The 16026-nt window shown below is 37.0% G+C and overlaps 1 protein-coding gene across 5 annotated transcripts in view; it reads right to left on the reverse strand.

The window, feature by feature from the left end:
- Nucleotides 1-1733: 1733 nt before the first annotated feature.
- Nucleotides 1734-16026, reverse strand: part of STS (steroid sulfatase) — a 111203-nt gene continuing 96910 nt past the window's right edge. For all 5 annotated transcript variants that reach the window (XM_071565694.1, XM_071565776.1, XM_071565523.1 and 2 more), the window contains one exon: nt 1734-8093. In XM_071565694.1, the coding sequence (XP_071421795.1) occupies nt 7711-8093 (383 nt within the window). In that variant the 3' untranslated portion in view covers nt 1734-7710. The remainder of the gene's footprint in view (nt 8094-16026) is intronic.

Consider the following 16026-nt stretch of genomic DNA (forward strand, 5'->3'; position numbering starts at 1 on the left):
ACAAGTACAGTATTCTTTCGAAGCCTGGGATCAAAGAAGATAGATATTTCTTTCAAGCCTTCCCTCCTTGACATTTTTCTAGATGGGATGTGCAGTTAAAACAAAGTATCCCATAGCAGCTGGGTGGGCAGGGAAAAGTGCACTGCACTTTCTGCCCTTTCTGTACAAGCTCTGCCGCTTTCTAGCTAAGACTCCCAGACTCAACGGGTCAGGTAGCGAGTAACAGCGACAGAAAGTGACTTCATAGCCATAAGGCATGTCCCTCTCTGCTCCAGAGGCAATCTGTGTACCTCATGTGATTAAAAACACTTAATCGGTCTTGAAGTTTCATAGCAAAGCTGTCATCACAGCCCAGGTGAGTGTCCTTACCGCTAGCAAATATTACCCTCTTCTTAGTTCTCTGGGTTTAAAATTGTTTACTACTTAGTGTCACAGCTTCAATCAGAAGATGAAGAGTTATCATTTCATTCCCAACCTGTACACCTTCCTACATCTTGATTTCATGTCTCAAGATCTTGATAACATTCTTGCCTTCTCTATATTGACTTGTAGATGTTTACTCTTATGAACTTTACAGACTTTTGTATTACAGTCTTTTATAAAAAACAATAAATTTTTAATTAGGCACTATGTGGGATTGCCAATGTCAATTTGATCCACTGACTCTGTGCTTTCTTCCCTAGCAGAGCAAGGCCAGCCAGTATGGAATGAGATTTTGGCTGGGGCCTGTAGCCAGGTGTCAGAAGATGGAAAGCAAGGTCAAAGCCCTGTGTCCACTAAAAGGTTTCCTTATTCTGCCTCTTTCCTGATTACGCACTGTTTTGGCTTTGTCAGTCTAGTGTAACTGCACAGGACAACTTTAGGAAAGCTGAAGGCTCAGTACCCTAAGAATCAATTAGTTTAAGCCATGGCTATTAGACAGTTGACATTTTTTCATGCAAAGAAAGGGTTTATATTTTCATAAAACAACCTTAGGTAAGCCTTAGCTTAGGCCAAGGCACATTTGTAAAGTGAAACTACATTCTCCAAAATGAGTCTGCAGAGCTAAAGGAAAGCCACAGGAGACAGCTGAAAGTATGATTTAAAATATGAAGATGGTGACTCTACTTAGTCTGGCACTGAGTGCTTAGAAACTGATGGGCAAAACTAAGTGTCCACAGCATTCCTTTAGTATACATAAACAAAGCTGCTTGAGCTCTGGCAAGACTTTCCCCATTGTCATTAATCCAGAAAGGTCAGAATGCCTAGCAGATAGTGTTGGCCTCTCATTACTGAATTTTGCTGAAAGATAATCAAAGAGGATTGGGATTCAGTAGTGTAAATCTTAGAGAGTACTTCCTTTTATTTTTGGTAAGTATCATGGGGAAAGGATGGGGTATGAAGCAGCTCCTTTTGCAGAATAATATGCTTTTTAAAAGCTTGGTAAGTGATGTCACTGGATGGTTGTGTTTTTCATATGTATCTCACAGGGAGGTGTTGGGATCTAAGATTCCTATTCTAACAATCTCCCTGAAGATAAAACAGTTATCAGGACAGTGGCATAAATCAGTTACTTCCCAATGAGTTACATAAGACAATGCAAGGTTGAAAATTACAAACCAATCAGCACATTTTCCCAAACCTGAATATTTTGTTTGGCAGAAGTTATAAAATTAAAGGACAAAAAAATGAAAGAAATTCTCACACACGGTACAAACTTCTAGTATTTTTTTATTGCTAACGGAACAGGCAAACTCTTCGTAAAGATGGAGGGTTTTTTTTCTTCATAACTTGGTTTTCCATTTATGAGCAATGAAAACCATATAAAACAAAAGTTATTCTCTTGCAGCCCAACTTCAGTCTATAAGGCTTTTGAGATGCTTTGTATCAAATCTCTTGGAATAAATATTGCTACCCAAAGCAACTTCATATCAAATTCTCTTAAAATAAGTGTAAAAATGAAGAACTCTGCCTTATAATTTAAACTACTTCACAATATTGTTCACATAAATCAGGTACAATAAAATATTATGTGCATAAAAAGGCTTCATTATTGGATAACCATAGCATAAATAACACTGGAAGGTTTTTTTATAACTGAGCTGACCACACATGCTGAATCTGTTATCTTCAAATATAGCTTTATTTTCTCAGGAAAGTACCTGCAACACCATTCTTTTATAGATAAGACTGACATTAATCTACATAGGGAACCTAGCATGATCTATTCTTTAATAGGAATGTTTTTTAGATATTTAGGAGATGCTGCATAAGCATTGCAGAGCCTATAACCCACATCCCCCAGGTTCTGCAATGTTTCATAACTTTGACAGGACCATTAGAGATGTGTGGATAATCAAGCCAGTCCTTATCTTACTAACCAGAATAGCATAAGCTACAGTGGGAGTCTGGAATTCACCATCTTTCCATATGTACAAGAAACCTTCTGTTGTTGCACCTTTGGTTGGCACAAGCTCATTGTTCTCAGTATCAAACTTGTAGGTTAAAGCTATTTTGAGGGTTCTTAAAAAAATTGCTATATCCATTGTTTGCTGCACAGGTGGTTTTAAATAGATTATTATTGGGTTTGATGTAAAAAAAAAAGCTATGAAGAACAGTAAAATGTTTTGGAAAAGCCATATGATCTGTCAGGGTGTTTACAGGGCTACCTGAATTACATGCAGTTTTAGTAGCCTGTAAACTGGGAGTCCCTAAGGCATGGCTCAAGTTTCCTGGTTTTCCAGGGAACAAAACGTGAAACTGCTGGTGTCTTAGACCCAGAGCATCAGATTAAGATCTGTCACCCTCTGTATGATGATTCGGGAGTAGCCTGCTTAGTGTATTTATTCAGAGGCGAGGGGTCCTGTGTCCTGTGGGCTCCCAACTAACTTCCCTGTGGCAGCCTGACACTGAAGGATTCTGCGGCAGAACACACTGCAGTTCCAGCACCCACAGAGGTGGCCTCATTCCTCCTGGTCCCCAGAAGTCCCTGACAGGCCCAGAGGAACCCACAATTCCCAAACCTCTGTCCTGAGGCTGGAGATAACCCTCAGAAAACCTTCCTGACAATTGCCTGTGCATAGTTTTGCCTACTCCGCATTTCCTCCTGCCCACGTGGCTGGCCATGCTGCTTGTAGTTTGGGCAGGGTAGATGCCTCTGGCTCCTCAGAGCATATTTTAGATGCTGCACAGGCAAAGACAGAGGAAAGGGAAATGAAATAGAAGATGAAAATGTCTGTCCTAAGCACAGAACTATTAGATCCTAATGTAAGTCAAAAACACTGCACTAATTGAAGTCAAAATCATACATTGAAACAATGTTTTAATATATGTACTCTATGGAACATAGAATTTTTGTAGCTATGCACTCAGTTTCTTTCTTTTTCCATTTGTTTCCATTCAGGTGATATCTTATGTGAAATTTTTACATTGTCCACATTTCTGAACACTCAGATCTCACATTACTACAATGTGAAACAAATGACTGCTGGCAGTTGATGTTTCTCACCGAGCTGTGAAGGATACAGGCCGTATTCACCTACTTTTCTGCAAACTTTCAGTTGGATTTCAGTGAGCTGACACCTATTTCCAAAGATTCCTATTTCCCTTTCCTTTTTTTTTCTTTTCTTTTTCTGACAGTAATTTGAGGCAAGTCAGGACATCTCTATTTTTAAGAGCCAAGAATCTGTGAATTCCAGTCCCTGAGGGGGAATCATTATTTATTACTCCACACAGTCTCCTGTGACTGCTAAAAAAAGAATAAATATAATTAGAAAAATGTGACATAACTTTCTCTGAATCCCCAGTGTGTATCATTTTTAGCCATCTATTCTCTCTCCTCCAGACCCTGATCCCACATGTGCTAAACAGTATACACAGAACCCATTTGCATTCCTCAAGTTAAGGGTATCATATTACCTCCTCATACAGGAGGATCTTCTATATCATAGTTTTCCAGCATTTAAATTGTAACTTCTACAGAGAAGATACAATTTAATTTATTGACTGGAAAATGCACTCTCAACATTTTTTGTTCTGTCAGTATTGCCAACAGTTAGAGAAATATTGTTATTCTTCTTCAGTGGAAGAACTGAAAAAGAGAGTTAAATTGCTTGCTCTGGGCAAGTTGAAGGACTCTGTGACAAATTAGGATGTGATACTGTAAAACAATACTACAGAGGAATACATTTCTCTCTGAAGCCTAACTCCCAGTTTAAACTGACATATCCTACAAACAGGCATTATGTTGTGATACTGATGTTCATTTAAGGATAGATTGGAATTCAGTCTCAAAGTACCAGAGCAACACATTCTCTTTGAGCCTTCTTTGTTAATAAATTGTGAATCATGTATATCCCATAAAAAAAAAATCTGCCTGGTGAAGAGGAGGAGACTGAGGGGTGACCTCATTACAATTTCCGTGTGAAGGGAAGAGGAGGGGCAGCCACTGATCTCTTCTCTGTGATGACCAGTGACAGGACCTGAGGGAATAGCCTGAAGTTGTGTCAGGGGATGTTTAGGTTGGGTATTAGAAAAAGTTCCTTCACCTAGAGGGTGGTTGGGCACTGAACAGGCTCCTCAGGGATGTGGTCAGAGCACCAAGCCTGACAGAGTTCAAGAAGCATTTGGATAATACCCTCAGGCATGTGGTGTGACTCTTGGGGATGGTCCTGTGCAGGGCTAAGGGTTGGACTCAATGATCCATGTGAGTCCCTTCTGACTTGGCATATTCTGTGATTCTGTAATAACCTGCTGTGAAAAAACACCAAAAACCTTTCCTTGTTAGCTCAGGCAGTGCCATTACACAAATGGTATACTGCCCTTCACATTTTATTTTGCTGATAAACAAGACCACTTTAATTATCACAATCTGACATGCCTTCTCCAGAACAGAAAGTACAGTACTGAAAGGTGTAATACATTCACAATACAGGGAAGGTTTATTTTAGGCATTAAAGGAAATGGCACTAACATAGAGTATCAAAAATATTGCCTCATTCTTAATAGAATCTTTCCCAAAGGAAAAATTTTAAAAATGGATTTCAGATTTTACTGCTTAAGTCAGAGTATTAAATGTTGGACTAAATTATGTTTTGGAAAATATGCAGCTTTCACCACAAACAAAAGAAAGCTTTTACTATTCATGGTGTCTTGTCTCTGTTTTTATTTCTTATATTTCATAATGCAAAGTTAGTCCTTGCTAAACTTAAAGAAGCAGGGGGTTAGCAGGGTCAAGGAGCCCTAGAAGTCGAATCTTTTGACATAGACCACTTTTCATTTTCTGCTTGTTTAGGGCAAAACAGCCATCACAATCAATGTGATAAGCAAAGAGAAGTACTGAGTGGCAAAGAAATAGATGGAAACTATTTCAGGGGTGTGGATATTTTAAGAAAGGAGTTTAGAAAGATAATAGCCAAGTAGGGTATGAAAGAAAAGTCATATTCAGGCAAGAATAAATCAGATAAGTAGAAGATTTTACCATTTTTGGACCTCAGTGAGGCAGTACAGAACAACTATTGTGCCTAACAAAACAAACAATTCTTGCCCCTGTAGAAAGAAAATAAAAGAAATAACAGCAACACAGCATCTTCCTGATGAAAAGAAGTAGATGTGGATGTCCTTGAGAGTATAAATTGAGATACCTGTTGAGGTCACAGCCCAGAAACTGTAGGAACAAAACAGATCCAGTGACACCAAACACCTTGGCTGATTTAGCACTGTATACCTTACAGACCACATATTTTTTCCCATATGCTTCAGCAGGAATACTTGCTTGAAAACTTTTTGTGTTAGCTGTAGCAGAGCTGCAGGAGTAATACAGAGCATCCCTCCATGCCATGGTGCTCCAGCACCCTGCCCCAAGGCGTTCTATGGCCATAGGCTGAGGACCACAAATTTGGGACATATAGATCCTGCTATGATGTCTAAAGGCAGCCACTATCACTGCAGACAAATACTTGTATTCAAACAGCAGGAGTCTTTCTTCCTAAGGTTATTTAGCACATTCAGCAATTAAATAAAGCATAGAGGGAATTTTGCCATATGAATGTCCAATTGACAGCTTTCCTGATGCAATAGAAATGGCCCTGAGTGGTTTTCAGGGAAATACCTGACCAGACTAAGTTTATCAGCACACACCTGACTTTGCCACCTTCAGAGAGCTTGCAAAGAACATACTTAAGATCACAAACACAAGTTGAAACATCAAAAACAGGACCTCAAGGAAAAAGCACATTTTCCAGGGCAGGCATCTGGATATTGTAGAGAATGAAATCTTGAATGAAACTGCAGCAGAAAAATCAAATAAAGCCTAGGTTTTACAGACAGAGAAATACAGCATATATCACAATATATTTTTACTGGACAGGCTTCAGTAGCTCACAATAACCAGGTCACAACCTTAATGCTGGCTGACAAGCTATAGCATTACTATCATCACAGATCATTTTTGCACCAAACAGGTTTTAATACATTGTAATGTGGGAATTAACTGTTGCTTTCTGATAAGGAGCAAGTCACCTTCTATTATCAGGCATCCAATCAGTTTAGTATTTTGCTGATACATTCTCTTCATCTACAATCTGACAAAGAAAATAGTTTGTCTGCCTGTGGAGTAGAAAGAAAATGTGCCTAAATAAGATGCAGATAAAAATGGATACATAAATTATCCCTGGAGGACAGTAGATTTCCCAAGGCCTTGGTACAAACTCAGAGACTATTTGGCTTTAAGTACTCAAGCCCCAGTTTCTTTTCAGAAAATGATAGAACCTATTCAGAGATCTTAAAAGGTAGCAAAGATATTTAAAGAAAGACTAAATTTTATTTATTTGTGCTTGCATTCATCAATAGAAGAATAGCTATGGTAAACAGAAAGTGAAAAGTATGTTTGTAGTATTGCAAATTTGGAACTCAAATATCAAGAATGGACCAAATCTTTTATTTTGTCAGTGGGTGATGACCGTAAGGGTGTGCCTGTATCAGGAATATAAGGATTTGTGGGTTAAAAACTGACTGTGCATGTATATATGGAGACTTATAGTACACAGTCAAGCAGATGACTGCTGCACTTGAAGTGCTGTCCTTTAGAAACAAAGATTGCTGCCATTCAATAGGACAGTGGGGATGCTGGGGAGCATAATTTCATGGACTCAGTGACTTCCACTACATAGCTCTGTACATTTTTATGGCACATACAAAGTTAGACTGTTAGCAATCTGTTAATTTTTTCATATCCATGATGCTTGACAGAGAAGTAGTTGCAAGTCTGCTCTTAACCTATAAATCAAAAAACGACAGTCACAGGTGAACCTCTCCTTTATCATCTCACCATTTTCAATTACTCAGTGCTATGTCCTGCTAATGGTGGATAACACTCAGCAAAAAGGACAGGCAAGTAGTTGTGACTGACAGAAACTTTAGGTAAATTCTTTGCTGTATAAGAAAAAAGCTGAAGGTCTAGAAAATTATCTGACATAGAAAATGCCTCCAGCCTTCTCATTTGTAGGTGAGGATGGCAACAGCTCCTTCATGCTGTATCATAGAGTCAGGAAAGGTTTGTCTTGCTCTCCCTTTCTTGGCACATTTTCTTCACTAAAATTCTCTTCTACTGCAATATGTATTTGAAGACGGGTCCTCCTCTGATACAAAAATACCTTCTGAAGGCTAATACCAGAGATGTTCAAGAAGTCAGATACCCACACTCTCCTGTTCTAAAAGGGAATTGCAGCTTGTTTATCCTGAACGCACCTCCAGCAGTCTCTCTTCAGAGTCATAGTCACAATAGCAAGACTGAAAGACAGATGAGCAGCAGAGCTGGAGCCATGGCTTCCAGAGAAGGTTGTCCCAGGACAGTTGGTTAGGAACAGCATGTAGGGATCTGGTGTGATTGTCTATTGCTAGGTGTATGACCCTGAGGATTTCATAGAAACGGCTCTCAGTTTCTGGAGTCAGTGGGACTTTCTCTTCAAGGTCTCTTGACAGATCAAAGAGCAGTGGGGGATCATGATGTGTAATGAATCCTCCATGGCAGAAGCAAACATGAGAATCATAGCAACCATTGGAGTCTTCAGGACTAAAGTTTGGAGTGAAGAAGAAGACTTTCCAGACAGATTCACCTGCAATTTACAGACACAAAACACCTGGTGATAAAATGACAAAATGAAAGTCCTCTAATATTAGAAAACTCCAATTTACACCACAGGAAATCAGTCTTTGGGTACAAAGAAAGTAAAGACACTCTGTACAGAAACTGCAGTATTCTGAAAGAGTAAAACAAAATTGTGAAAAACAAAAATAAGTAGTGATTTTCATGCTACACATTTATGAAATAATTATGCTAATTTCATTTCTTTGGAAGAATTCTGATTAACTATATCACAGAAGACTTTAAAGAACTTTTTGTTTTTACATAAACAGTGCTAAGAAGATTTGCATAAATATTTACTAAGTCTTCTTCAAGGTTTATTAAAATGCATCTTTGACCCTTGACCATACCAACCTACTGCTGGGCCATGTCTGCCTCTCATTTTGCTAATCAAAATAATTTCAATGTTATCCTTTTCTCTCTTCCTCTCTTTGTTGTATTAACCCATTGCCCTCTGCCACATGCTTTCATTGCAATCACCTTGGGACAGTTTCTCATTTTATTAAATGATATGTCATAAAAAGGCATAATGGATGCTAAATTCCTGTCTTAGGCATCTAGATGATTTTTTTTCAAATATAAATAAATGTTATAGCAGTGCAATTCTTAGGTGATATTCTGCTTTGTAAAATGGGAATGAAAGTTCATTTATAGACTGGTCATTTTTTCTCAGCCTAATTTTCTGTATACAGAAACTAAAATGTCTAGTCTAGTGTAAATTCAGTCTGTATTTTCACTGTTTAAAAATTCTAGTTATTTTTTGAAATAAGAATAAGTAAATTTCAGTTTGTTCCTTCAAGAAGGACTCCAAAGCAGGATGTACATCAGAGAATCTGAAAATACTTAACAAGAAAGGCTTAAACAAAAAATGGCTGCTATTTTCAAGTATCACAGAACAGATACAGATGGTAGGAACAGACAGGCAGTTCCATGGAAACATACCATCCTTCCTACAGCGAAGTATATAGTTTCCCAGAAATGGACCAAAGAATAATAAATTAGAGTAAAAAAAATCCGTATTTTATTCTTGATAGAAGTAGGATACTTAACAGCTGAGGTATGTGATATCAGATTACCTGCTTACTTGAGACTATATAAATGCTGAAAAAAACAGTCATCAGTAGTTTACATTTCTCAGCACCATATTGTAAAAAATGTTTTTTAGATTACATCTTTTTTAAAATACTGAGGGAAAAATATCTTTTTGGTATTTTGTTGAACTTTGTTAAGAACACAGAAAGCTTGTTAATCTAGTAACAGAGTTTCTCAGATTTATATGCACTACAATGGTTAATATTTATTAAGCAATTCATCAGTTCAACAGAATGGAAAGCACTAGCAAATGTGGGAAGGACAGAGATAAACTAGTACATGCCATGCTGTAATGACATCACACTCAACTTTTAAAGAATCAAAAGAAGTTTAAAGAAAGAAATATTTCAGCAGACTAAGGAGTCACAGGCTGCAGTTCTAGACTACAGCACAAATTTAAAGGACAGTAGGTGACCTTAAGAATCTTTATGGCTTCCTCCATCTTACAGCATTTTTCACATAATAAGAGATTTTACCTTTAGGAACCAATTCAATGACAGAGCCTGAAGATTTCAAGTTCACTTCTTCTGCAACTAAATCAGGGTCAGCCAGGTGAGGGCTATTATACACATTAGAGTGGGAGAACCCTCAGAATGCTTCTTGGAAGTCAGCAAAGAGGAAGGAGCTTTAAGGGCTGAGAGTGACTTGCTGGTACAGACAATAGAATATGGCAGGTTTTAAAAGGCTCTGGCTGTGACAGCTGCAATGGCACAGTCTTACTGGGGAAAAGGGAAGGGAAAGGAAAAGGAAGGCAAAGCAAGATAAGGCAAGGCAAGACAGCATTCCTTCATCTATCTCTGATAACATTTTGAAAGGTTCGTTTGACACTTGAATCTTTTGTTGTTTTCTTAGAATTAAAATAAACAAACAATATCTAACATTGCCACTTAAATTTATTTTAACTTATGCACAGAGCATTTCCCAGAAATATGCTTCTCAATTACTGAATTTTAGAATTTATATTTTGGAAATGTATGTAATTTTATACTAAGCATTGCTTCAGGCTCCTTAGAACTGTTTCATTGGAAAGATGGACAGTGAAGAACTTAAGAAGCCAAAGGGCTTGATTAATCAGTGCAATGTGTGCCTTTGTAGACCATGCAACATTTGTCACACCTGGGGATTTGATTCAGGGCACTCCTTGATAGAACAGCAGAAAAAATTTACATAACTACTAAAATGCCAACTCAAAGAAATTCCAGTTAGACCATGCACATGAGAATTTTGTGGTCAGGCTGTCTTACTGCACAACTATCTTTCATGGTATGTTTGTGCTGAATGATATGGAAAAGAAAATTTTCAACCACCTTTTTTTGGTGTTGGGCATTGCAGCACCAGGTCTGTTCAAGGCCTTACAGACAGCAATATAAAGTTGGGAATTCTGAACTAATGGAAGTTGGTACAAGCAGTTCATATAGGCAAGAAATGATGTAAAAAAGAAATAGGGGAGTTCTACTATGATTTTCTTTCCCCCACAGAATAACGGAATTGTTCAGGTTTGGCTATATACAGAGCTTATGGCATGTTGCAAAATCATGTGTGGGGCTGGGCACAAGGCATGCGTGACATCATATCATGTCTGAATGACATTGCTAGTGTTTTGAACAGCTGATGCTGGTTTATAAGCTATGCAGCTATAGATGTCATGATTATACAGTGCAAAACACTGAGCTCTGGGAGGGCAAAGTCTGTTACTATGCAATGTGTATCTGTTGCACTGCAGCAGTGTTCCTGAAAGGAGCTGGAACTTCTTGTGGTGCTGGAGAAACAGCAGCGCAGACTTTGAACACTTATTACCTAAGCATTATAAAAACTAAAGCATATCTGTCAGTGGCTGTGGCTGTGGAGCAGCCAGTGCAATATACTATGAGACATTAAAAGCTGTCAGATTTCTAATCTGTAAAGCTGATGAACTGTATAAAGTGCAATATTAAAAAGAGAGATCTCTCTCCCAATCTCTCTCAGCTGATATAAAATCTCATTTTGTCAGAGGGTTAAGTACAAGGATCAAATTAATCTCTCAGTAATTAATGGTACCTATGTTCTGCAAAGCATCTGGATAGTAAACCTGCTTTATATAAAAAGATAACTATTTGTCTCTTCTACAGTGAAATTAGCAGTAACATTGTCAGGGCTTCCCCACATCCAAGTATTTCAGGTCCCTTCTGAAACTGCAGACAGGCTCCAAGCCTGAAGCACCCTTAAAGGTCCTGTCTCAATTCTTCACTCATACTTTGAGTCCATTTTTCTTGCTGTGGTCCAGTTCTCTGAATTGTACAATAAATCGACTGTCACAATACAGTTTTTCTTTACATGTCAAGAAAAACAAAAACTACAGAAGTTGCACTTCTAAATCAGCTCAAAGTAAAATTGATTGTCATTACTTCAAGAGAATCTGCTATGAACATAATTGTTCAGTGTTTAATCTCCTTAACAGTTTTCTTCTGTTTTACTATCCTTCACCCATCTCATTATCCTCTCATACATACAACAGCACCTCCAGCAGACAGGTAGCAGCCATGAGATTAAACAAAAGTCTCTCAGTAAGACATATTTTCAAGATGAAGTGACATACTGGATAGGGATATCACTTCTGTTATAACAGCTCTGTTCTTAATCACTGATGGCTAACTGGTGTTTTCTGACAAGCAGTTCTTGAAGTGAATAGAAGCTATTGATGCATTATTGCCTGGACCTCATTTTTCCTGAATTTAATCTATGACAGTAGCTTTATAGCTTTACTGCTACTGTCATCTTCTTTGTTCACACTATTTTGTTTCTTCTTTCTGTAGAAGAACAAGTTAAACCAGTCTGTTCTTCACTGTAATCTGGGGAGTTAGTCCTTGTATTCAGACACCTCTGAGGATAGCCATTTGTGTGCAGCATATCAACATAAATTGCTCACAGAATTTTATTGTGTTTCAAACATGCTGCTCTGTAACCATCATCAGCTCTCACGCTCTTAATTTACGCTCTTCAACATTTCTACACTGCAGTAGATAAAAGCTGCAATTCACTTGAGAATTGCTTTCTTCAGATAACTCTTGTTCTTAGATGGAATCCTATCTACCTACTTCCTTTACCTTTAAAATAATTTAGACTTATTAGATTCTCTTCTAATCTTACATGTAGTAGATAACACATATATGTATATATTCAGCTCTTCAATAATTTAACAATTTAGAAAAGGTTTCAGTTGTGAAATTCTTGTAGTACTATATATAGCTATATATATAGCAAAGATAATACTATTTGGTTACTATAATGAAACCATACATAATATTTTTATGACTATGTGCTAATAAAAATACCCCATTTGAGTTTAAAAATTTGTAACTTTATGGTTCTTACAGTGAGAATTCGCATTTTTTTAGATACTTGTTTTAAGTGCCTGAGTATCTTACAATGTTACATTGCTACAACAGTCAAAAGACAGCACCTTATGTCCCAGGGTAGGAGGAAAATAACAGTGATAGTCAGAGACATAATGTTAGTTTATCAGAATCAGTTGTTGCTAAAAGAAGCTTGCATAAAGAACTGTGCAGAATACACAGTATTTCAGGGAAAACCATGAAAAGAACAGCAGTAGCAGTGAGTTTAAAATCTTAAGAATAAAACCTACAGTGTTAAGTATCCACTAAAACAGAAAGGATTGCACATTGGTGAATATCTAATAATGATACTGAACAACTACAGGAGAATAAGACAGTGAAACTATAGTCAGACTGCTGAAGACAGAAATCTCATGACTGAGCCCATTATCTAGAGTATGTGCTATAAGAAACTTCAAAAGTCAAGATTATCTGCTGAATTGTAGCAGGTGACATTCCTGAATTCTTCATCACCATCACCTTAAAAAAAAAGAATTGATCATTTACAGTGTTTTATTGTTGAAGAAAGTCCAAAAAGGGAAAATCTGTGGATATAGAAACTGCTGCTAAGTAGGAAATATTATGTTTTATTATGCCTCATATTTGGAAGTCTTAGGTAATAGCAACATCGAAGAATACATATTGCCCTGGAAAAGACTTCTATCCACAGTAACTTGATGGAAATAATGCAGATACTCACTAAAGATTTGTTTGAATAATATTTACTTCCTGAATGGTGGTCCATGTAATTTTCAGATCATCCAAGCAGAATTTGATGGTGTGATAAAGACAGAGGATAATGTTGGCACAAAATCTCCCAAACAAATAAACAACCCCAAACAAACGAACAAACAAAACCTGGTCATTTTCAATCTGCATTAAAGTCTTTGAAAACAGTGAAGCCTTATTTTATTGCTTGTGAAAAAAAAAATCTTGATTTACAGGTACTGGTTTTCTGCTGGAGTCAGTAAGAGATTAAGAACACAATTTCAGCTAATCAATTAAGAACATACTTAAAAATGTAATAAAGCAAAGGATGGCAAAATCCAAAGATGAAAGAAAGTCCTAAGCAATTTCTGCATATATTTTTAGCCATATAAGTTTGCATCAACCAAAACCAAAACCATACCCCGGAATTTTTCATAAATCATTATCTTCACAAAGTTTTCAGGTTTCAGATATCAAAAACCCAATCCTTGACACAGAATTCTAATGAAGTACTCAAAACCATTAATCTGAAAATTATTAGCACATCTAACCTATAAGTAGCAAGAAGTACACCTGAAACAAATTAACTTTTCAAAATGACTTTAAAAGTGAGAAGTAGAAATTTTGTAAATGTAGTTGCCTGAAATTTTGTGAACTGCCAAAGAATACTGAAGAATCATTTGCTTCACTTTAAACAGTTTAAGAAAATGGTGAATTTCTCTTCCTTACATGTGTCTTAGCTAGTTGTATTACTTTTATAAAGCTACTAGGATACTTAAAAAATTGTTTTGAAAAAAAATAATTTTTAAAACTGAATCAATTAAGCTTAAATGACTACATATCAAAGGAGATGCTTTTGTCAGAGTAAAAAATTGAGTTGAAGAAAACAAACATTTCCAAGTAATACGGAGTTCTCTTACAGATGATCAGCAGGGTCTCTGGTAGAAATAATATAAATTTATTCCCAAGAAAAATTTTAGAAGTTTATTGTCTGTTTCACGTGGCTTATTTAAGGTTATGGTACGTCAGAGAAAACCATCCATCTGCCAGTTTAGACCTCTGTGCAAAATCCAAACTTCATTTCACAGTTCTCCATTCAGCAAGAATACTTGAATTTAAAAAGAAGAGTTTTAGGAAAGCAATGGGAATATTTTTTGTTTTGGTGGGATGTAAAATGGATGCAGAGATCTTCTGCTATTCTCCAGATGTTGGTACATGAGGTAAAAAGGAAAGAAACATGACTCTCTATCCTAATTTTCAGCTTAAAAATGCATGTGTACAGTATAGTGAAAAACAGCCTTTACCCTTTCAAAGTGTTATAACCTGCTACGATCTCCTCCCCATAAAAAACAAGAACAGAGAAGGATCTCCTGGGGCTGCAGATGAGATGAATATGTTTTAACATTTCCTTATATAGGACTTTGAAATCAGCATCGTTTTCCTGAAAGGCATTTTCCTGAAAGGTTACTTCAGGCCTGTGATTTGATTAATACAAAACAATTTTGGATTTCTGTGGGTTTGTTTGTTGGGGGTTTTCTAAGGTTTAGTGGATCTGGGGTTTGTTTTGCACATTTTTTTTTTCTGAATAAGGAGTGGTTCATTGGATTGGTGTACAGGAGGTTTGGCTTGTACCTTCCATGCTGAAGCCATTCTTGCCCCTGAGTTTGTAATGTAAACCAGCAGAAGAAGAGCAAATAGAACAAAAGGCAGAAAGAAAAGAAAGGTCTGCAGTTCAACTTAACCAACTGACATAATAAGTTTTATGTTCTTACTATGATTAGGAATAGGGTAAATATTATTTTTTTAAAGGATAGCATTTAGGTTTTTTCCTTCCCTCTATTTGTCTCTTTTCCAGAGTGGAGCACTGCAAATCCCAAGGTATAAATAGCTCTGCCTGAGCGTAACAATAACTCTGCTGCCACTGACACAGAGCAGAGCAAAGGCAAGAAAATACTGGAACAGTATTTGTCATGCTTGTCAGGGGGAACAGTTTCCTACCTAAAATATTGTTAGCAGAAATGTGTATCAGATGATTAGGTCAATTTTCTTGAGCTTTATATAAACCATTTCATGGTATCTGTTCATTTGAGAAATGTTCTTCGCTCCTTCATCAGTTATTTCACACTTGCCAAGTAATATGTCCATACTGTGTCACCCAAATTCAGCTGCAGCTGCTCTGATATGAGGATCAAGATAGCAAATTAAAATACTTAATGAGATAGTTTAGGTAAATGACATTTGATGCTTGTTCTGCTTCCTCCAGCTGTTGCAGTTGAAATACTGAACACGAGCAGGAGATCTGGGAGACAGTTTAAGATTTTTGGAGGTTTTTCTTGATTGTGGTGCCCCCATGAAATGCAAGATCAAGTAGAGAAAGAGAAGAAAAAATACAAAGAGGACAAAGAAAGAGTGAAGATGATGCTCAGAAAGCAACTTAGGAAGCAGGGGGAAAAATATCTTCAGTAATCTAATAGATGAAAAGGTTGTAATGGATTTCAGAAAGAAACACTAACAAGTGACTCCAATGTTGCATGCAGTGCAAAAAGATATTTAAAAAAAACCAACCAAAAACACGGAGTAAAGAAAGAAAATATAAAGATTTAAAAAAACTCAAAAAACAAAAAACAAAAGCAAAACAAAACAAAACAAAACCAACGAAAACACCCCTGCCCTCCCCCCCAAAAAATAAAACCACAAAAAAACCAAAAAACCAACAACAAACCCCAAACACTT

Source organism: Pithys albifrons, chromosome 1 (genome assembly GCF_047495875.1).
Source record: "Pithys albifrons albifrons isolate INPA30051 chromosome 1, PitAlb_v1, whole genome shotgun sequence".
In the NCBI taxonomy this organism is placed as follows: Eukaryota; Metazoa; Chordata; class Aves; order Passeriformes; family Thamnophilidae; genus Pithys; species Pithys albifrons.